Raw genomic sequence first — 21,169 nt, forward strand, 5'->3', positions numbered from 1 at the left:
ACATGAAGCAGACACAGAGGAGACCCGGGCCCCAGACATGCAGAGGCCCCCCAGGGCATGGGAGCCCCAGAGGACCACCACAGGGAGAATAGCAGCCCTCACCCAGAAAAGGGCAGAGGAGAGCTCTGGAGGGAGGCCATCCGGCAGCCACAGTGCAGGAGCCCCAGGGGGCCTGGAGGCGAGCCCGCAGGCTCCACCAGCGGCCGGCCCCACCAGGGCAGACCGGGCCCCGAGCCCAGAGATCCAAGGGCGCCCCAACCCGCCAGCAAGGGCCCGACCGAGCCAGGAGGGCAAGACCCCGCCAGGCAACCGCTGAAGGTGAAACCAGCACCCACCCGAGCACCCAGTCCCGGACATCGAGAACCACCAACGCACCAGCGGCCGGGGGCCCCATCCACCAGCAGGGAGTGTGGCGGGGGGGAATAGAGTCCGAAATGTTATTTCAGGTGGAGTCTAGGACCCAACCTGACATGTGTGTATAAACAAACAGGCACACACATATACAAGCATACGTTCCCACCCTCATGCACACATAAACAAATATTTACACATTCACCCAACATTTAGACACACAGAAATGAATGCTGTACACATACTCTCACTCCCCATATATACTCTATGTGGACCCCTATTGTTTCCTCTGGCGAGGAGACCAGAAGACCACCCAGGACCCCGCAGCAGCCGAGAAGCCCAGCAGCTCAGACCCCGGCCAGGCGGCCAGCTGTTCCTCTCAGCCCCCAGCTCCAAATGGCGAACAGAGAATGGGGGTGTGAAAAGACCCCATGCCCCCCTTCGCCCGCTCAGATGTGGTGTTGGTGCATGTTGTTCTAAAGTGCTTTTAAAACAGGTGAAAGGCATGGCGCTAACCACCCCCTGCCGCGCAACAGCTGGTGAGATGCTGAGATGTGGGGCTTGGCACTAGAGGTAAGGCTGAATGAACAGACCGCCCTCTGGATGCCATTTTGTGTTCTCACCCCCAAGGCCCTAACAGAAATAATCCTAAAAGACGATCACTTCTAGTTTCAGAAGCACCATCAGAATAGAATGCAATCTGTTTATTATATAAAAAAAACCCTGAGAAATCCATCCATCCATCTATTTTCCAAACCGCTTATCCTACTGGGTCGCGGGGGGTCCGGAGCCTATCCAGGAAGCAATGGGCACGAGGCAGGGAACAACCCAGGATGGGGGGCCAGCCCATCGCAGGGCACACTCACACACCATTCACTCACACACACACACCTATGGGCAATTTAGTAACTCCAATTAGCCTCAGCATGTTTTTGGACTGTGGGGGAAACCGGAGTACCCAGAGGAAACCCCACGAGGACATGGGGAGAACATGCAAACTCCACACGCATGTGACTCAGGCTGAGACTCAAACCTGGGTCCCAGAGATATGAGGCAACAGTGCCAACCACTGCATCACCATGCCGACCCTGAGAAATGCTCATCAGTTTTAGTTTAAGGTCTGGATCCTGCTGCATCCTCTGCTCCAGACTGAGTTGATGAAGGTCTTGCAGGGGCAGCAGACCTTCGTCAATGCCTAGGTCCAACAACTTAGCCCAAGACCAATAATGATTTTTTGTTGATCAAACACCATCTCAAGTTTCATAAGAACTTCCCTAAGCAATGCTATGAAAAAGAAGTTTAATATATTAAAATGAAACGCATACACACACCATAATGCCCTATGATAGCCGTCATCTTAAAGTACAGTCAGCCCAGCAATGTCTAGGCAAATAAAACTGCAACAAAATCCATTTAGTTGTATGAAATACATGCTTATACCGTGTGTCCCCTGGCCAGTGGATATGTAAAAGAGGTGGGGTAACAAAACAATCTGGCCAAGATGACAGAAGCTAATGGCTTGCCAACATGCAGCATGAAAACATTTAGAGTACATGTTGGAAAGCTGTCTGGGAGACCAAGTTTGTCTACGTCAACACTGACTACTGTTATATGTTACATTACATTAAATGAAGAGAAACAGACCTCTGTACATCTTCATTTAGGCACTCAAGCTTTTGAGCTGACTGACAGGCCACCCACTAATGTTATATGACGGACTGATAGCTGAGAATCACTGCAATCCAAAACAACATAGTCATCGATGGCAACGGCTATTTGTTATTGATTTGTTAATTGATGGCTTCTAATTAGTTTATTTTCTTATCAAACATAGAATCGAAATTATGTGTTATTTTCCTTCATCCATCGATTTATTTTCTTCACATTTAAAAATTTCATGAGGTTAACTTATTCGCTACTGGTGGTCAGTCGGCACAAAGATTTCTGGTTGACATGTATCTTTGCTTTATGGCCTCATTAAATAACGTCCGAAAGACGTTATGAACTTGTAGCTGCCTACTTATATCTATATCAACAAAGTGTCCATGAATTCCAGCAGTTCAGTGCGGTTATACCGAATGGTTGGTTCCTCCAAACTCAACTGTGAATCTCCGTGAGTTTGCAAATGTGAGACTTAAATGGGATTTACCAATTACCAATATCACTTAGTAACCTGTGTTAGAATGCACGTCCAGTGAGCTGCATTACCAGATCATGTAAATGATTGGTAGCAAAGTTCCCCTCATGGCTGTTGAGAGAGAGAGTCTCATGATATTTCAGGCGAGTTTGAGGTTTCAGAGCGTAACAGCCAGTTCGCACAGAGGCAGTGAGCACTCAATGAACGGAGGCTGAAGTTGTGTAAAAAAACATGCATTTATTCTTAACTAACACGACAACTAACATGACAGATGTAGTATATGAATCTGTTTCTTTAGGTGGATGACAGTAGGTTGTAGAGGTGATGAGCTGAGGGAATGGTAGCACTCCAGAAGGTGCGGTGTTTTGAGCGGTTGTTGGAGTGGAGCCCCTTTGAATTTCTCTCTTTGTGAAGGTTTAAGGTAAAAGGTTTTGTCTTGGGGTTGCAGTTCACTGTTGGGTAGCAGGTCTTCACCAGCAGGCTTCAGGACTGGTTTCTTTACTGGGCTTTGCGGTGGTCTGGCGATTTCTTGATGGTATTCTCATCAAGTTCATGAATAGGGATGACCAGGAATCCGACACCTGAACCAATGGCTGGCCATCTAGTTGCCGGGCAGATCAACATCAAACACACAAATACCACACTAGTAACAAACTGTGTATTTTAATAGGGGTTATATCAAAGGTCACATGACCGAACCAGAAACCAGGTCTCATTACATCCACTTGTCTGAGAAGGAGAAAGTTATTGGTTTTTATTGTTGGCATTTTATTGGATTTAAATATCCAAATGTTAGTGAGAAGAAGAAAATGTACTTGTCATGACCAGTAAAGTTCTAGAAGTGGGACAATCCTAGCAGTGATTTCTGCTGTATATTATAATGCACAAAATCAAGGAATTTCAACCATAAGTTTCCATCACATGAAATCTTTGGATATTATGGATATATAATGTGAGACATGAATTTATAAATAGGGGAGAACCACAAATATGCCATAAAGAACCATAATATTATTAGTCAAGGGGGCCGGGTCATGATCACTGATCATTCTACTCCTACTTATATCCTAAGAAGCTTGATAAATACTGTCCCTGAACTGGAACAGACTGAGAACTCCAACAGAACACCCAACACATCCCTAAAGTTACTCTCAGGCTGTGTGGCTTCCTCATAGCCATGTGACAGGCTGCCCAGGTGCTAACATCACCACTCAGCCTGTCTTTGTATGATACTGGGGGAAAATAAGCAACAGCAAGACTATGAAGCTCTAATAGCTAACAATAAGAAATCAGAAATTTGCAGAGAGTTCTCTATCGGCTAAGATTAACTTGTTGGTGTTAGATTGCTAGTGACGTACTGAATTATCCCCATTCAGGACTACTAACGTTAGCTAACATTATAAAATCCAATTTTTCTTAAGGCTCTATCCTAATAACATTAGATAACATAAGCAGATACATTCACTTGTAGTTGCTTATGTATGAGGAAGCGTATAGCTTAAAGCCCTTATCCATTTTGGTGGCAGGAGTTTTAGATGTCAACCTGCACCCATCTTTGGTAGCTTGTGAAAGCATCTCTTGAGTAAAATAGCAGTATATTCAACTTAGATTGTAGCGCAGACCTGACCTGGAAGCAATGTGACGTGTTTTACAGAATAAGAAAGTCTGTTGTGCCTAAACCCCATACCCATTATATTAGAGTAGACCAGTGGTTCTCAGACTGGGGGGTGCACCCCAGGTATTGCAGGGGGGCACGCCAATAGGATAGCCTACGTTCCACTCGAACACTGCTAGCAAAAACATGGACAAGTTTGTGCACCCAGCCAAGCCTCCAGCAGAGGCTGACTCTTCATCAGCTGCAAGTTCAAGCTCCAAAGCAAAGAAGAGAAAATATGATGAGTCATATCTGGCCCTTGGTTTCACAACGACAATGGTGGGTAACCAGGAGAGACCACAGTGTGTTGTGTGTCTGAAAATACTCGCTGCTGACAGTCTGAAGCCAAACAAATGAAGACGTCATCTGGAGACAACAAACCCTAAGCATAAAGATAAGCCAGTTGGTTTCTTTAAAGGAAAACTCACAAACCGCCGTGCACAACAAAGCATCATTACTAAAGTTATACAGTATCTTTGCCTAAAAACGCTCAACTAGCATCATATAAAGTTGCCTACTGAATTGCTCACTGTCAAACACCACACACAATAGCTGAGGAATTAATGCTTCCCTCCGCTATCGATATGGTTGCAACTATGATTGATGAAACAACAGCCAGCATGTAAAAGGCAATTCCATTATAAAACAATATGATTGCGATGTGCATTCATGACATGTCAGAAGACATAGAGGAGCAGCTGACTGACAAGGTGCGGGACAGACGCCACTTCACGCTGCAGGTGGATGAAGCTACTGACAGTGACAGAGACTGTTTATTCATAACGTACATCAGATGTATCGATGCTGAGGATTTCAAGCAGCAATTTTCAAGGATTCTGTAAGCAAATTACTGGCAGAGCCACTGCAGAATAAATGCTTAAAATCATAAACACCGACGGGGCTCAGGCTATGGCTGGGAAACGGGGCGGACTGCAAGCACTCGTGAAGCGCATCTCCCCCAATGTGCGATGGACACACTGTATGATCCACTGAGAAGCGTCGGTGTCTAAACAGCTGAGTCCCGAGCTAAACGATGTAATGACGGATGTCATCGCTACAGTAAACTGCATTAAAATACGCACCATCAAAGTCCGGATTTTTCCTGCCCTGTGCGAGGAAATGGGCTCCAACCACACAGCTGCTTTGTTTCACAGTGAGGCTCGTTGTCTGTCACGCGGGAAAGTTTTTACCAGAATATTTGAGCTCCGAGATGAGATCAGCGCTTTCATGGAGGAAGAGGGTCACGAGCTTGCCAATAAGTTTAAAAATGACAAATTCCTCCTGAAAGTTGCATACTTGAGTAACATGTTTCAGAAACTCAGTGAGCTAAATCTGCAGATGCAAGGCACCGATACACACCTTCCACATCGGGCAGATAAAATCACATCATTCACAAGAAAACTGGAGATGTGGGAGCAGCGAGTTACTGAGGGAAATATAGACTCATTTGGGAACCTGAAAACATTCATTGAGCTCAACAAACTTCAGAACACAATGATCCCATACATGAAAGCTCACCTCTCCACTCTACAAAAACGTTTCCAGGAGCCTAAAATATTTGACTGGATCGGAGACCCCTTCAGTGCTACACCAGATGAGGATTTCAGCACTGCAGAGGAGGAACAGTTCATTGCAGTTTAAGTCTAAAACACTGGCTGCATTTTGAATTGGAGTGGAGAAGGATTACTCAGTGTTAGGAGGGAAAGCTGTGGGCACACTCCTTCCTTTTGTTACATCCTACCTGTAAGCTTTTCTGCTGTGGTCTCTATTAAGACAAAATACAGATCAAAGCTGCACATTGAAAAGGAACTAAGAGTGACTGTTTCCCAGCTGCAACCCTGAATTGAGAAGATGTGCAGCACAAAGCAAGTCCACACCAGCCACGGAAAAGTGTGAGACTTGAGATGATCCCCTTTTACGTTTTCTTCTGACTGGGAGCTGGTTAATTTCCCAGCCATTCCTGTGGAGACAGCTGTTTATTCTTCTTCATAACTTCACTATGCTCGTTATTTCTCCCACAGTGATGAAATTGCACCATTTGTAATTGCATTTGTTTCGCTCGATTAGAAAACTTTATTAAATAAAGTTTGATTCTGAACCTGTGTAGATTGAATGGGGTGGGGGGGATCAATAATGTTCCTATCTGGGAAAGGGGGGCCCTGCAGAGAGAGTTTGGGATCCACTGGACTAGACAATGTTATATTAGACAATGGCATGGCTAATGATGCAGCTGTAGATCTAGACTCTAGATCTTCCTTGGGCTAAACGATAAGGTTTCAAGGGACAATAAATAAGACATTCTACTTTTAAAATGTTCAATTAAATCAAGACTGACATTTCTGAGTAAACTCATAATCTATGTGCTATATCTACTGCATCATGGGCTACAGTGTGAGACGATAATAGCCAAAATATATACTAAAATAATGAATATTGAACATATAATTGATTTTTTATTAGATAGTTTTATTATTTATCAAATTATTTATCAATAGCAAATTGAATATAAATATGAGTAACAGTGTTTTTTGGTTTGGTTTTTGGGTTGTGGGTGAGCTTCAAGTTCAGCCATGTCTTTGGCATGGAGCTGGGTAATCTCAACATTTACATGCTAAAAGATCACGTGTTCCCATTACAGTAATGTAGTTCACTGCATTCCTTAGCCGTCAAACTGTCAGAAATATTCTTACAATATTCTTCTCTTACAATATCGCAACACAGTTTCTATTACACTATACATCCATTTTCTGAAACCACTTCTTATTTTTATTTAGGGTCGCGGTGGGGGGGAACTGACCTGTCAGTCAAAAACGTATTAGCCAATGGGGACGCGACTCTGAAAAAAAAACCCGCCCACGCGAGACGTTTATGTCAGAACTATAAACAAAAAAGTCGGGGAGCGCGAGCGAGTAAGCTTGCAACGTAAACAAATGAAAACATAATCAAAAGACCAATCATGTGTTTGCAAGTTATAATTTTGACTTTTGAGATGACATTTTTTTTTTGCTTCAGTTAGTTTTTTTCTTTAGCCTTGTTTTTGCTTGATGTCAAAAAAGTTTGCTTGATAATATTGGCACAGATTCCATATGTAAGGCGCTTTCACAGCGAAGTTACGGAACCTGGTCCCGGTTTACAAGTTCCTGGGTTGTCATGCCTTTTGTAACTCCTGGTCACTTTCATGTGTCACACCGCACAATAGAAACTGGGAACTTTAAGATCGTAGCTTAAACTCCACACATAATTACACCGCCAAGCCGAAACAACGGAGGATAAATAAGTCAATCACTTTGTTGGTTAATAATTTATTAGTTATTTGGGGGATCAATTGATCAAAACGGAATACAGTCTTTTATTTATATTTTACTTTACTTACGATCTGCATTGTTTATGATTCTTATTACATCTGGCCAGCAGATCGATCTTTCGTTTCCCACAGAATAATACATGATGTAACGTTATTTCGCTAATAAGCTCTGGCTAATTTCTGGGCGGGCACAGGCAATATTGGACAAAAGTGCATTGCTTATTCATCTAATTTTCCGATGCAGAGATATGGAGACACAGGGGCTCCGTAGTGTTACTATACATCTGATACACACTTATAATGTAGCAAGTGCCAAGTTCATGTCTGTTGTTTTGAACTTTTGAATCAATATTAACAAGCGCCTGAGTATTAAGTAACAAACCATTTTAAAATCCATGACCTTTTTTTATTTGTCTGTGTGTTGTTTTCTGTATTTTAACAATATAGGTAATATATTACATACGTTTCAGGAGCCTACATAAATAGAAACGATCGTTTTCACAGCCTACAGTAAAGAGCCAGAAAGATGAGAAACACAGACTGCCTTGGGAACATATCATGCTTTCAGACAACGTAAGGTTACGAAGATGCGCTGTATACATAAAATTGAATTGAATATTATGTACAGTACTGTATTGTGTTATATCGTATTGGCATTATACGCACTTCAGAAATTTAATTGGTAACGTACTGTAATTTGAAAAGCGTTTGAGACAACTACTGTAGTTTTAAATCGTCAATAAAATGAAGTAAATTGCGACGCTGTCCGTATTTTAATATAAATATACATATGTGAATCAGATGGTAATCTGTCTGAGACATAATTAAGAAGCAGAAAAAAGCGGTAATAACCATCATCCGCATATATAATGATCAATTTCTCCCAGACAAACGTGATCATTAGATGCGGTGCCCAGTGTATTCCCATTCAGCGGAATACGACTGCCTTTCGGTGATCTGGTTCGCTTTTTTCTCCTTAATCATTTTTGTTAAATATTCCCACAAACCAGCCACGCTGTTTATGACTGAGTCAGAAACTTTAGACTGCATTTCCTATGTGATCGGTTAAGTTGTTTTAATCGTAATGGCAGATTCCTTGTCACTCCGTGATTTCTGATGTACTACTTGGAGATATTTTGAGCTTTAGAACGAATGAACCACAGCTTATTACAGAACAATTAACAATTCATCCATATTCAATAATCGTGCATGATTTTGGACTACGGGGAAACCAGAGAACCCGGAAGAAACACCAATATGCAAATTCACAACTAATTATCCATCCATCCATTTTCCAAACCGCTTATCCTACTGGGTCGCGGGGGTCCGGAGCCTATCCCGCAAGCAATGGGCACGAGGTAGGGAACAACCCAGGATGGGGGGGCAGCCCATCGCAGGGCACACTCACACACCATTCACTCACACATGCATAGCTACAGGCAATTTAGCAAGTCCAATTAGCCTCAGCATGTTCTTGAAATACAGGGAAACCGGAGAACCCGGAAGAAACACCACGATGACAGGGGGAGAATATGCAAATTAAAAACTAATTATATTATTGCTAAATAATATATTCAAACGTCTCTTCTTTTTTTTCAATTTTACGACGGGGGGGGGGGGGGGGGGGGGGGGGGGGGGGGAGTGAGGGACCTCTGGGCTTCAGCCCATGTAACCCCGTGCATGATGCCGTCTGTTGTTCAAAAATCAACAATATTTGAATGATGCTCATCCATCCATCCGTAACTGGTCAGCCACAAAAGCATCATTCAATTACTTCTTGCTTAGCATTGCAGAAGAACGTCTTTACTCTTTCATTATCTATTACTCATAGCAGTAAAAATGGGTAAAAAACGCTCCCACTCCGATTCCGCTGATGAATCTCCTGCGAAAAGAAGGAGAGAGAGTACGGAAGTCCGGAGGTACCGACGAAGTCGGGTCCAAAACTCCCTGCAAAGGTTGGAAGTTGAAGTCTTTTGATAGAGAATGAAAATAACACCTAAGAAAGCCATGTAAATCTCTTTCATAAGGCTTGCTGCAAAAGCAGATGCGAATAGTGTACTGGACTTATAGATTAAACAAATAAATGCAACAATTGATTCATTGATTGATAAAAAAAAATGTCGCTGAACGTTTGAAAAGCAAACATACCCAAATTGATTCAATACGTTTTGATTCTGAACCCGATCTTACTCTGACTGCAGCATCTAAAAGGCAAACTAATGATAATACTGAATTTAAAAGCCAAGTTTAGGATTGGCATGTGGTAAAGAAATATTAATGCATGCTATTTAAAGTTATTAGTGAAGTGTCTTCAACTGTGTTATCCTGTAGAAAATGCTGTATGGACTCTTTTTCTGAAGTGTACCTGCTTAATGTTGTAGAACATTTGGAGGACCTGTACCTCCAGGGCCATCTACTTGGAACGGGTGGCTATGGGGCAGTTTTTGCCGGCATTCGCAAGGCAGATGGCTTCCCAGTAAGTGACCAAATGGTGTAGCCGCGACATGCGTAGTAATATCTCTCATAGGGATCCCTTTTATTGCACCTGTTACAGGCACCTATAAAAGGTGATGATTTCTCAATAAATCCTACACTAAATTTGTGTTTTTTTTTTTACCTCTAGGTGGCAATCAAATATGCCAGAAAGACTGAAAAGAAGCTAGAACTGGTAAGTGTTTTCAGTCATAGAGCTGGGTTTATTTGGAAGAATTTCTGTCTAAACATATGTATATCCTTCCCTCCCATTCATAGCCTGGACTTGACGGGCCCATGCCATTGGAGGTGGCGCTGATGAAGCTTGTTAGCAATGAGTCATCTTGTGCCAACGTGCTCAAGCTCATCGACTGGTTTGATGGACCACAGGATTATATTATGATCCTGGAAAGACCGGACCCATGCGAAGATCTCTTTGATTTTTGCAAAAGGAAAGGAGGCCTCCTGTCAGAAGGTGTTGCCAGGCACGTGATGGTGCAGGTCCTCCACGCCTTGCGTCACTGCCAGGACTCAGGCGTCCTCCATCGAGACCTGAAGTCAGAGAACCTTTTGATCAGGACAGACACTCTGGAGGTCAAGCTCATCGACTTTGGCTGTGGCGATATCTGGACAGATTCCCACTACACAAAATATTCAGGTCAGTGAGAGAGGCTAATTAAAACCTGTCAAACTAACCCCTGGTTCAATAGCAAGTGGCGGGTAGTCCAGTGCAGTGTTTTCCAGTGCAGTGTTTCCCCTACCATTAACCTGCGTGAAGTTGCCCCCCATATGTTTCAGATTTCAACCAAACTGGTCTCAATCGTATGTGCCGCGCTTGTGCCAGATTGGGCCATTAAAACGATCCTTTGTGCTGTTTTAGTTTCTGAGATATTAATGTCTGTTTACATGGTGACGTCATCAGCGTGAAGTTGATGCCCCATTTGCGTCTGATTTCCACCAGACCGATCGCAATTGTGTGTGTTGCTTTGTGCTGGCTTGTGCTTTGAAATCTATCCTTTGTGCTGTTTTAGTTTCTGAGATATTTATGTCTGTTTACATGGTGACGTCATCAGCGTGAAGTTGATGCCCCATTTGCGTCTGATTTCCACCAGACCGATCGCAATTGTGTGTGTTGCTTTGTGCTGGCTTGTGCTGTTAAAACTATCCTTTGTGCTGTTTTAGTTTCTGAGATGTTAATGTCTGTTTACATGGTGACATCATCAGCGTGAAGTTGATGCCCCATTTGCGTCTGATTTCCACCAGACCGATCGCAATTGTGTGTGTTGCTTTGTGCTGGCTTGTGCTGTTAAAACTATCCTTTGTGCTGTTTTAGTTTCTGAGATATTAATGTCTGTTTACATGGTGACATCATCAGCGTGAAGTTGATGCCCCATTTTCCTCTGATTTCCACCAGACTGATCGCAATTGTGTGTGTTGCATTTGTGCTGGCTTGTGCTGTTAAAACTATCCTTTGTGCTGTTTTAGTTTCTGAGATATTAATGTCTGTTTACATGGTGACGTCATCAGCGTGAAGTTGATGCCCCATTTGCGTCTGATTTCCACCAGACCGATCGCAATTGTGTGTGTTGCTTTGTGCTGGCTTGTGCTTTGAAAACTATCCTTTGTGCTGTTTTAGTTTCTGAGATATTAATGTCTGTTTACATGGTGACATCATCAGCGTGAAGTTGATGCCCCATTTTCCTCTGATTTCCACCAGACTGATCGCAATTGTGTGTGTTGCATTTGTGCTGGCTTGTGCTGTTAAAACTATCCTTTGTGCTGTTTTAGTTTCTGAGATATTAATGTCTGTTTACATGGTGACATCATCAGTGTGAAGTTGGTGCCCCATTTGCGTCTGATTTCCACCAGACCGATCGCAATCCCGTTTGCTGCATTTGTGCCATTAAAACTATCCTTTGTGCTGCTTCAGTGCAGAGATATTGCTTATTTACATGGTCACGTGACTCTGCTGTTAAGTTAGCCCCCCATTTGCCTCCGAACCAGTCTCAGTAGTTTGTGCCGTTTAAAAATTGTCTGTGCTGTTATTTTTCTGAGTTATACCTCTTACTTTACACCTTCACATGATCGCCGTATAGTGCTCAGGCTCGTGTTTCTCATGTGAACAGAAGGTGGAGCGTTTGATGACTCCGTGTCAAAGCTGGACGTAGACTTAGTCAGCCCCACCAGCCAGATACCGCATTTCAGGATCCTGCTAGATATTTTCACAAATGACCGACCGTTACATACTGCCTCGTTACTTGCAGGCTTGACCCAGGTTATCATGTGTTCTACCAACTCAGCACAGCACAGGACGTCCATTTCTTGAGTTGTGGGAGTGAAAAAGCAAAACGACAATATGTAAAGTGGCTCTTGCGGTGTGAAAAGCGATTGTGTGCCATTTACAGTGGTAAAGCACATCACATAACTCTAAATTACGTGCAGACGTACATAGCGTTTTGCTACAAGGTAGCTAGTGAACGCCACGGCAGCAAATGCGACCAGTTAATGCTTAATACTCTACAACAATGTATAATAAACTCTTGTCATTTTGCCTGCACTGTGTGTTGCAATGTCTATAGATGTAGCCACTTGAATTTTCCCCTATTTGCATGATGGGGCCTTGGCTGGTCCATGACTGGCCCCTGCTGGGTCCTGGGTGGGACATTGACTGTAATGAGATCCCCCACGATGATGTAATGAACAAGGGGGCCGCATGATCTGCCCCTTACCTCTGTCTGTAAAGTACTTGCAATGATTTATCCAACCACCAGGGAGAGCAGTGATTATGAAAGCTGAAGTGACTTACCAGAGTAAGTCTTACCAGTAGTTTTGGAAAAGGAGAGTGACCCAAGATGTGTGTAACAGACTAATTACAGGCCTAAACAAAGTAATAAGGATGATTGTGGAGAATAAAGGTGGACAGAGTGGAAAATGAAAATAAAAAAATCAAATGGTTCTGTACGGTGCTTGAATAAAACAGACACATTCCTTAGTGCAGAGGTCTCCAACTCCGGTCCTGGAGGGCTACTGCCCAGCAGGTTTTCTATCCTACCTGGCTTCTGATGAGCCACACCTGTCCTCAGGTAAATATCAGGAACAGGTGTGGCTCATCAGAAGCCAAGTTACAAGTCTGCAAGTTGTGTCTAACTAGGTGAGCAAGGTTTAAAGTTTCATCAAACAAGTGACTGATTCAATAAATGACTTTTGGCAATTGGCAGTTTCGTTCCCAAAATGATTTTTATTATTTCAACAATTTGGAAAAACTAAAATATTTCACCTATCTAAAAAAACATTTATCCCAAATTGCTACAAATACTTTTATTCAGCACCAATAATTGGAGATCATTTAGAGAGTGATTATTCTATCTTTTTGTTAAAACCTATTTTCAGTGGTGCTGACAAATTGTAAAAAATCACATCATAAACATTTTTAGCCAAGACTTTTGAGCTCTGAGGCTTATAGACATTGGGGCTGGCTACACAAACAAAATTGTATTTGGTGTGATTACTAAAGTGTTACAACTTTGAAGTGACTTTGGAGTCACCACACCTTTGCATACTGTCAATGGCCCATGGAATGTCTGTCACTGCTCCTCACACCAATCAGTTTGGAAAGGCAGTGTGAATTTTACAGTTTTTTTCAATTGCTAAGACAGATACTGCAATTCTGGAGTTGCTTTCTCAAAACTCTTCAAACAGTCACCACAACATTATCTTATACAAAATGCAATCAATGACTAAATGCAATCATGACTAAAAGTCATGGATTCCTGTCTCACTCACAACATTAAATTTTCAGAGGCCATTTTGCACATACCAACATACTGACCCTAAAACTGCTAACAAGACCGTCAAAACTGAAATATGTAATTTTCTTAAATTACTATCAAGACCCTTTCTAAAATAGATGGTAAAAGCCATATAATATAAACAAATTGACACAAGACCAAACAATGAATGCTGGATGCCAAGATATTTCTCCAGAGAAATGCCAAGGATGGATCAGGCATGTAAAGAGATACTACCCTAGATTCTACTCTGTCTTAGCGATTGAAAAAAACTGTAAGAAAAGACACAATACTAGCCTTTTTACAGTTTATAACATGCAACAGATTAAACGTTGATAAATAAAATATGCAATCACATTATATTACAGGACTAATACAAAACAATAAATGAATATTAGAACAACAAATTGTCGCTCCTGATCAAGATGCCAAGCTTCAAAACAGTTCCTGTCTGGTTGAAGGCAGAGATTGAAAGCACATGCTTTGCACTTCCGAGGGGTTTTGTATGTACTGTACAATATCATAGCGCTGGATTAGTATGTACCAGCATGAGCGCTAGCCAAGTACCTAGCCCTGTTTGTCTCTGGTGTAAAAACTTCGGCTGTGTCTTCAGTTCACCTTAACTCCAAGAAGTTATTCGGCTAAGCAAGAAATCCTGCTTTGTGAAATACCCCCGATCTCAACCCTATTGAAAATTTGTGGGTTATGCTTAAAAGCCGGGTCCGTGTCAGGAACCCAGCTAGTTTAATTTAACTAGAAATTCTGCAAAGAAGAGTGGTCAAATATTCAGCCAGAATTATGCCAGAAGCTTGCTAATGGATACCAAAAGATTCTGGTTGATACCTGTTGTACCTGTGTGTGTAAACTTGTGACCACAACTAAATTGTGTTTTAGTAAAGAAAGCGCCATCTCATGGTAACACCCTGCAAGTGAACAGATGGGCGGGTTTAGACGAGAATTTAGGCACATCCCCAGAAGGAGGGGGGTTACTCCCTTTGGCTGGCTTTTGGCAGGCAGCCGCCTTGGAGGGGAAAATTGGTTCCCATGGACCCTCTTACTTGTTGTACATGGCGGTTAAATAAAAATGTCCGATAATGAAGTTTTACTTTCTTTGTAAAAATACAGCGAAAAATACGTATGTCTGTATGTTGGGCTGGGCGATATTGTCTAAAGCTAAAATCTCCGATTTTTTTACTTGTATCTGTGTCTGGGTCTATGTCAGGGGACAGCATATAGGCTGCCAACTCATTTTTGACTTTTTCTGACTTGGACTGGGAGGTAGAAGGCACTTTCTTCTTGAAGAAGCTTGCCAATGTCTTTTTCTTCTTCAGCTCAGGCTGTGCTGCTTCGTCAGCAAGGAGAAACTTCAGCCCCATAACAGCTCTTTCCTTAATTTGTTCCACCTTGTTATGTTCAGTGTAAGTCGTGCGGAATCTGGGCTCCATTAGTGAAGACATGTCCAAGGGTTCATCTGTGACAGTTCATCTTCTATTAAGGTACCCCAGTATGTTGTTTTTGTTTAGTTTTGTTAGTTCAGTATCTCCCTCATCTGGCTGTAAGAGACTGCTTCTGAACAGATGAAGCATCGGTTTGAGGTAAGAGACACTGACATAAGTCTCCCCAGACTGGGCCTCAGTGAATTCTTGGTGTGGTTTCACAGCTTTGTTTACTGATTATAAAATATCTATGTCTTGCCATGTCGGCATGAGGTGCTGAGTTTTCTTCTCAGACCCCAAGATCCGGGCTATGGCTTTTTCCTGTTCCAGAACTCGCTCTACCATCCTTTGCCTTGAAGCCCACCTTGTTGGGCCCTCTGTGATAGGCTGGTGGGTGGGGAGGCCGAGCTCGGCTTGTACCACAGCCATATCTCTTCTTCTTGTCCAGCTGAATGTGAGGCACTGACAGCCTTTTTAGAAACACCAGTGGCTCGTCAATTCTTGGGTCCTTTACACCATTCTCTGTACAGCAAAAAGGCGAACTACAATTACACACTGTACAGCACAGACATTTGTTTACTTATAGGATGCCTAAATGCTTCCCCTCTTTACATTTCATTAATGCATATGAAACACTAGCATACAAACTCATGTATGGCTGCATGTTTCGGCTGGATCACAGGTCTGAGGTAGTTGAGTAACACAGCACATTCTCCAGCAGCTGTGCAATTTTTTGTTTTGCTATATAAACATGGTAGGGCTACTTCGGTATGATACTTTCGGCTTGGGAGCTCATATTTGGAGTCGATTGTTTTTAGCTTCTGGAAAACCCCGTTTTTCAATAGTGCAAATGGGCACCATATCTTTGGCGATATGAAATGTCACCGCATCTGTAATTTCTTTCCATCGGGGTCCCTTCTTATCACATGGTACGCAACGCGAATAAGACGCTGATATTTTTATCTGCTCTTTAGCCAAGTTTGCAAAAGGTACAGTATGAACAATTCTGGACATGCCACTTTTTGTTCAAATGTAAGTAAAAGCTGAGAAATATTTTTTTTCCACAATGATACCTCTTGTACATGTCTTATTATCTTCTGGGAGACGCCTGTGTCATTTCCAATCAAGAAAAAACTTGCTGGTTGAATAAAAGTAACGTAAAGTCAAAATTTGGCAGGTGTATGAATAATTCTGGGCTTGACTATATATATATGTGTGTGTGTGTGTGTGTGTGTGTGTGTGTGTGTGTGTGTGTGTGTGTGTGTATAGTTAATGCACACATATAGACCTCACAAATATTAACGCTCCCCCCCCCCCTTTCTAAGATGGCATTGCTCACGTGAAAATGCAGTGCTCCCTTATTGCTATTACTACCTTATTACTACCTAATTCCATGCTACATATGAAATGCATATGGCTATCAGTCGCTGAGAATCTGAATTTATTCAGCAGGATCCTGAAATGCAGTATCTGACTGGTGGGGCTGACTAAGTCTATGTCCAGCTTTGTCGCGGAATCATCAAACACAATCATGTAAAGGCATAAACTAAGAGGTATAACTCAGAAAAAATAGTACAGAATTTTTAAAGGGCACTACTGAGACCGGTTCGGAAGGAAATGGGGGGCAAAGTTAACGGCGGAGTCACATGACCATGTAAATAAATAATATCTCTGCACTGAAGCAGCACAAAGGACAGTTTTAACGGCACAAACCAGCACAAACGCAACACACACGATTGCAATTGGTCTGCTGGAAATGGGGGGCCAACTTCAAACTGCTGACGTCAACATGTAAACAAACATTTATATGTCAGAAACTAAAACAGCACAAAAAAAATTTTAACGGCACAAACGCGGCACATACAATTGAGACCAGTATCTGAAGCATATGGGGGACCAACTTCACGCAGGTCTACCATTATATAAGGGGGGCACCCCGCCTCTCCAACGGCACCTCCCACCCCCCGTTGAAGGTCAAGTTAATTTTATTTAATTTTATTTTCTATATAGCTCCAGATCACAACAGAAGTCATTTAAGGTTACCTTTCCTATAGAACAGGGCTATACATTGTGCCTTTATCAAAAGTAAACAGCCTTATGTTATTCATCTTATTTACACAACAGCTTGTCATTTTTGTCTCTACACGGTCGTGCGTTTACAATTGTCCTCTGGTCTCTGTATCGCACATGGAGTTCTGCCCCGATGCACACACACAGACACGTGCACGCACACAGGTGAGCACACTCCCACCAGCGGACAGGGAGCACACGTTGGAAAATATGTCGCGTCAACCACCTGAAAAGCAGACAAAAATATCTGCTCCCAGGGTGGAGGACAAACATCCGCAATAGGCTGCAAGGAAGACCATCTTGCAGCCTGCCTGCAGATCGGGAATAAATGGGCCGGACGTTTCTGACTTCCCATATCAAGAGGCTCTAGAAATGTCCTTCCAGAAGCCCAGAAAGATACACTGCAGTGACATTTTATGGATAATTGTCATAAAAAGAAATGTTCTGATGTTTAGTTCAGTTGTTATATTGACTGCTGTCATTAAAAGAAACACATGAAGACCATGAATCCTGTCGGTGACTGTCTGCCCCCCCAAAACAAACAAAAAAAAAAGCTGCAAACCCAGGGGAAACACTGCAGTGATCAAGAAATCTGGACATGTGATCAAACTTCCTGCAGGGGAGTTGGATTTGTGTTCATGAGTCCTAATCTAACTTGTTTCAGTAAAAATATAGGTTTATGAAAGATTTTGTGAGTTTATGAAAGATTTTGCTTTGTTGTTTCAGGCACAAAGATCTTCGCTCCCCCAGAGTGGTTCCTGAGCAGAGAGTATCTGGCTGGCCCCGCCACAGTCTGGTCTGTGGGGGTTACACTATTTACTCTAGTGTGCGGCTACCTACCCTTCCACAACCAGACGGCAATCATTTCAGGCCGCCTGAAATTCCCCCCATGGGTCTCTTCTGGTGAGCAGCTTATTTTTTGTCCCGTGACTTGAGTCTCCTGACGGGGAGTGTTTTTTTCTGACTAACTATGTGCCAAATTATTCTCTGACAGGCTGCTGCAATCTAATTCGCGGGTGCCTGAGACGCAAGGCGGCGAACCGGCGGAGCTTGGAGCAGATTCAGCGCCATCTCTGGCTGCAGCAGAAGTGACTGCTGACTATTATTGGGCCTTGTCAATTATTTTCTTACTGTTTTGATTAAGGTTGATTAGATGAGGTTATATAAGATAAGTTTTTTTAAGTTGTTATATAAGTTAAGATTATATAAGATACGTTTATATAAGATAAGATTATATAAGTTAAGATAAGGTTATATACGATAAGATTATATAAGTTAAGATAAGGTTATATAAGTTAAGGTTATGTAAGTTAAGGTTATATAAGATAAGTTATATAAGATAAGTTTATATAAGTTAAGATAAGGTTATATAAGATAATGTTATATAAGTTAAGGTTATATAAGATAAGTTTATATAAGATAAGTTTATATAAGTTAAGATAAGGTTATATAAGATAAGATTATATACGATAAGATTATATAAGTTAAGATAAGTTTATATAAGACTAAGATAAGGTTATAAAAGATAAGTTTATATAAGATTAGTTAAGATATGATTGGATAAGATAAGATGTCTTTGAGCCGACCCTTTATCGTGTTTGAGGGGTTTGCGTGTTCCTATGATCCCAGGAGCTATGTTGTCCGGGGCTTTATGCCCCTGGTAGGGTCACCCAAGGCAAACAGGTCCAGGGTGAGGAACCAGACAAATTAGGCTCACTAGACACCTTATGGTAAGAAAATCATTGGATCCACGATTTCCCTTGCCCGGACGCGGGTCACCGAGGCCCCCCCTGAGCCAGGTCTGAGGGTGGGGCTCGATGGCGAGCGCCTGGTGGCCAGGCCTGCACCCATGGAGCCTGGTCAGGCACAGCCTGAACAAAGCACATCAATGGGCTCATCACCTGTAGGAGGGGTCATAGGGGTCAGGTGCAGTGCGAGTTGAGCAGTGGCCAAAGGCGGGGACCTTGGCGGTCCGATCCTCGGCTGCAGAAGCTAGCTCTAGGGACATGGAATGTCACCTCTCTGACGGGGAAGGAGCCTGAGCTGGTGCATGAGGTTCTGACTAGATATGGGTCGGCTTGGGCTCTGGAACCAGTCTGCCTGAGGGGGCTTGGACCCTCCTCCACTCTGGAGTTGCTTGTGGGGAGAGGCGCCGAGCAGGGGTGGGCATACTTATTGCCCCCTGGCTGGGCGCCTGTACATTGGGGTTTACCGCAGTGGACGAGAGGGTAACCTCCCTTCGCTTTCAGGTGGGGGGATGGGTCCTGACTGTTGTTTGCACTTATGCGCTAAGTGGCAGTTCAGAATACCCACACCCATTTTGGAGTCCTTGGAAGGGGTGTTGGAGAGCACTCCTCCTGGGGACACTCTTGTTCTGCTGGGGGACTTCAATGTTCACTTGGGCAATGACAGTGAGACCTGGAGGGGTGTGATTGGGAAGAACGGCCCCCCCCCCGATTTGAACCTGAGTGGTGTCTTGTTATTGGACTTCTGTGTTCATCACGGATTGTCCATAATGAACACCAAGTTCAAGCATAAGGGCGTCCATATGTGCACTTAGCACCAGGACACCCTAAGCCGCAGTTCGATACTTGACTTTGTAGTCGTGTAGGCATGTCTTGGACACTCGGGTGAAGAAAGGGGCAAAGCTGTCAACTGATCACTACCTAGTGGTGGGTTGGCTCCGCTAGTGGGGGAGGAAGCCGGCCAGTCCTGGCAGGCCCAAGCATATAGTGAGGGTCTGCTGGGAACGTCTGACGGAATCCCCTGTCAGGAGGAGTTTCAACTCCTACCTCCGGCAGGACTTCTTCCATGTCCTGGGGCAGGCGGGGGACATTAAGTCCGAATGGGCCATGTTCCACGCCTCAATTTAGGCAGGTGACTGGAGCTGTAGCCATAAGGTGGTCGGTGCCTGTCGTGACAACAATCCCCGACCTGTTGGTGGACACCGGTGGTGAGGGATGTCGTCAAGCTGAAGAAGGAGTCCTATCGGGCCTTTTTGGCCTGTGGGACTCCAGAGGCAGCTGACGGGTACCGGCAGGCCAAGAGGAATGCAGCTTTGGTGGTCGCCAAGGCAAAAACTTGGGTGTGGGAGGAGTTTGGCGAGGCCATGGAAAACGACTTCCGGATGGCTTTAAGGAGATCCTGGTCCACCATCCGACGTCTCAGGAAGGGAAAGCGGTGCAACATCAACACTGTTTATGGTGGTGATGGGGCACTGCTGACCTCAACTCGGGACGTTTTGGGTCGGTGGAGGGAATACTTCAAAGACCTCCTCAATCCCACTGACACGCCTTCCAATGAGGAGGCAGAGTCTGGGGACTTGGGAGTGGACTCTCCTATCTCTGGGGCGGAGGTCACTGAGGTGGTTAAAAAGCTCCTCAGTGGCCGGGCCCTGGGGGTGCATGAGATCCGCCTGGAGTTCCTTAAGGCTCTGGATGTTGTGGGGCTGTCTTTGTTGACATGCATCTGCAGCATTGCGTGGACATCGGGGGCGGTGCCTCTGGATTGGCAGACCGGGATGGTGGTCCCCCTCTTCAAGAAAGGGGACCGGAGGGTGTGTTCCAACTATATGGGGATCACACTACTTAGCCTCCCTGGTAAGGTCTATTTGGGGGTTCTGGAGAGGAAGGTCTGTCGGATTGTCAAACCTCAGATTCAGGAGGAGCAGTGTGGTTTTCGCCCTGGCCGTGGGACAGTGGACCAGCTGTATACTCTCAGCAGGGTCTTGGAGCGTTCATACGATTTTGCCCAACCAGTCTAAATGTGTTTTGTGGACTTGGAGAAGGCATTCGACTGTCTCTCTCGGGGAGTCCTGTTGGGAGTGCTCCGGAAGTATGGGGTGCCGGGCTTCCTTATAACAGCTGTTCGGTCCCTGTATGACTGGTGTTATAGCTTGGTCCGCATGGTCGGCAATAAGTTGGACTCGTTTCCGGTGAGAGTTGGACTCCGTCAGGG

General features: G+C 43.8%; 2 protein-coding genes across 2 annotated transcripts in view; both read left to right on the top strand.

The window, feature by feature from the left end:
• The window catches only part of LOC125709648 (serine/threonine-protein kinase pim-1-like), a 66,231-nt gene extending 45,567 nt beyond the window's left edge, over nucleotides 1-20,664 (top strand). Inside the window, exon 7 of the transcript XR_007382792.1 lies at nucleotides 20,090-20,664. The gene's annotated coding sequence lies outside the window, so the exon portion shown is untranslated. The remainder of the gene's footprint in view (nucleotides 1-20,089) is intronic.
• LOC125710294 (serine/threonine-protein kinase pim-1-like) lies at nucleotides 9,320-18,448 on the top strand. The gene is made up of 6 exons (XM_048979874.1): nucleotides 9,320-9,401; nucleotides 9,828-9,922; nucleotides 10,070-10,114; nucleotides 10,198-10,576; nucleotides 17,939-18,115; nucleotides 18,207-18,448. Exons 1-6 carry the CDS (start codon nucleotides 9,320-9,322, stop codon nucleotides 18,302-18,304), a joined length of 876 nt encoding a protein of 291 aa, XP_048835831.1. The 3' UTR covers nucleotides 18,305-18,448.
• Nucleotides 20,665-21,169: the final 505 nt, after the last annotated feature.

This window comes from Brienomyrus brachyistius, chromosome 16 (assembly GCF_023856365.1).
Source record: "Brienomyrus brachyistius isolate T26 chromosome 16, BBRACH_0.4, whole genome shotgun sequence".
NCBI classification, from domain to species: domain Eukaryota; kingdom Metazoa; phylum Chordata; class Actinopteri; order Osteoglossiformes; family Mormyridae; genus Brienomyrus; species Brienomyrus brachyistius.

Coding starts and splice junctions, on each gene's coding strand:
- LOC125710294 (XM_048979874.1), top strand. CDS start 9,320: ATGAATCTCCTGCGAAAAGAAGGAGAGAGAGTACGGAAGTCCGGAGGT. Junction 10,115..10,197: donor CTGAAAAGAAGCTAGAACTG/GTAAGTGTTTTC, acceptor TCCCATTCATAG/CCTGGACTTGACGGGCCCAT. Junction 10,577..17,938: donor CCACTACACAAAATATTCAG/GTCAGTGAGAGA, acceptor TTGTTGTTTCAG/GCACAAAGATCTTCGCTCCC.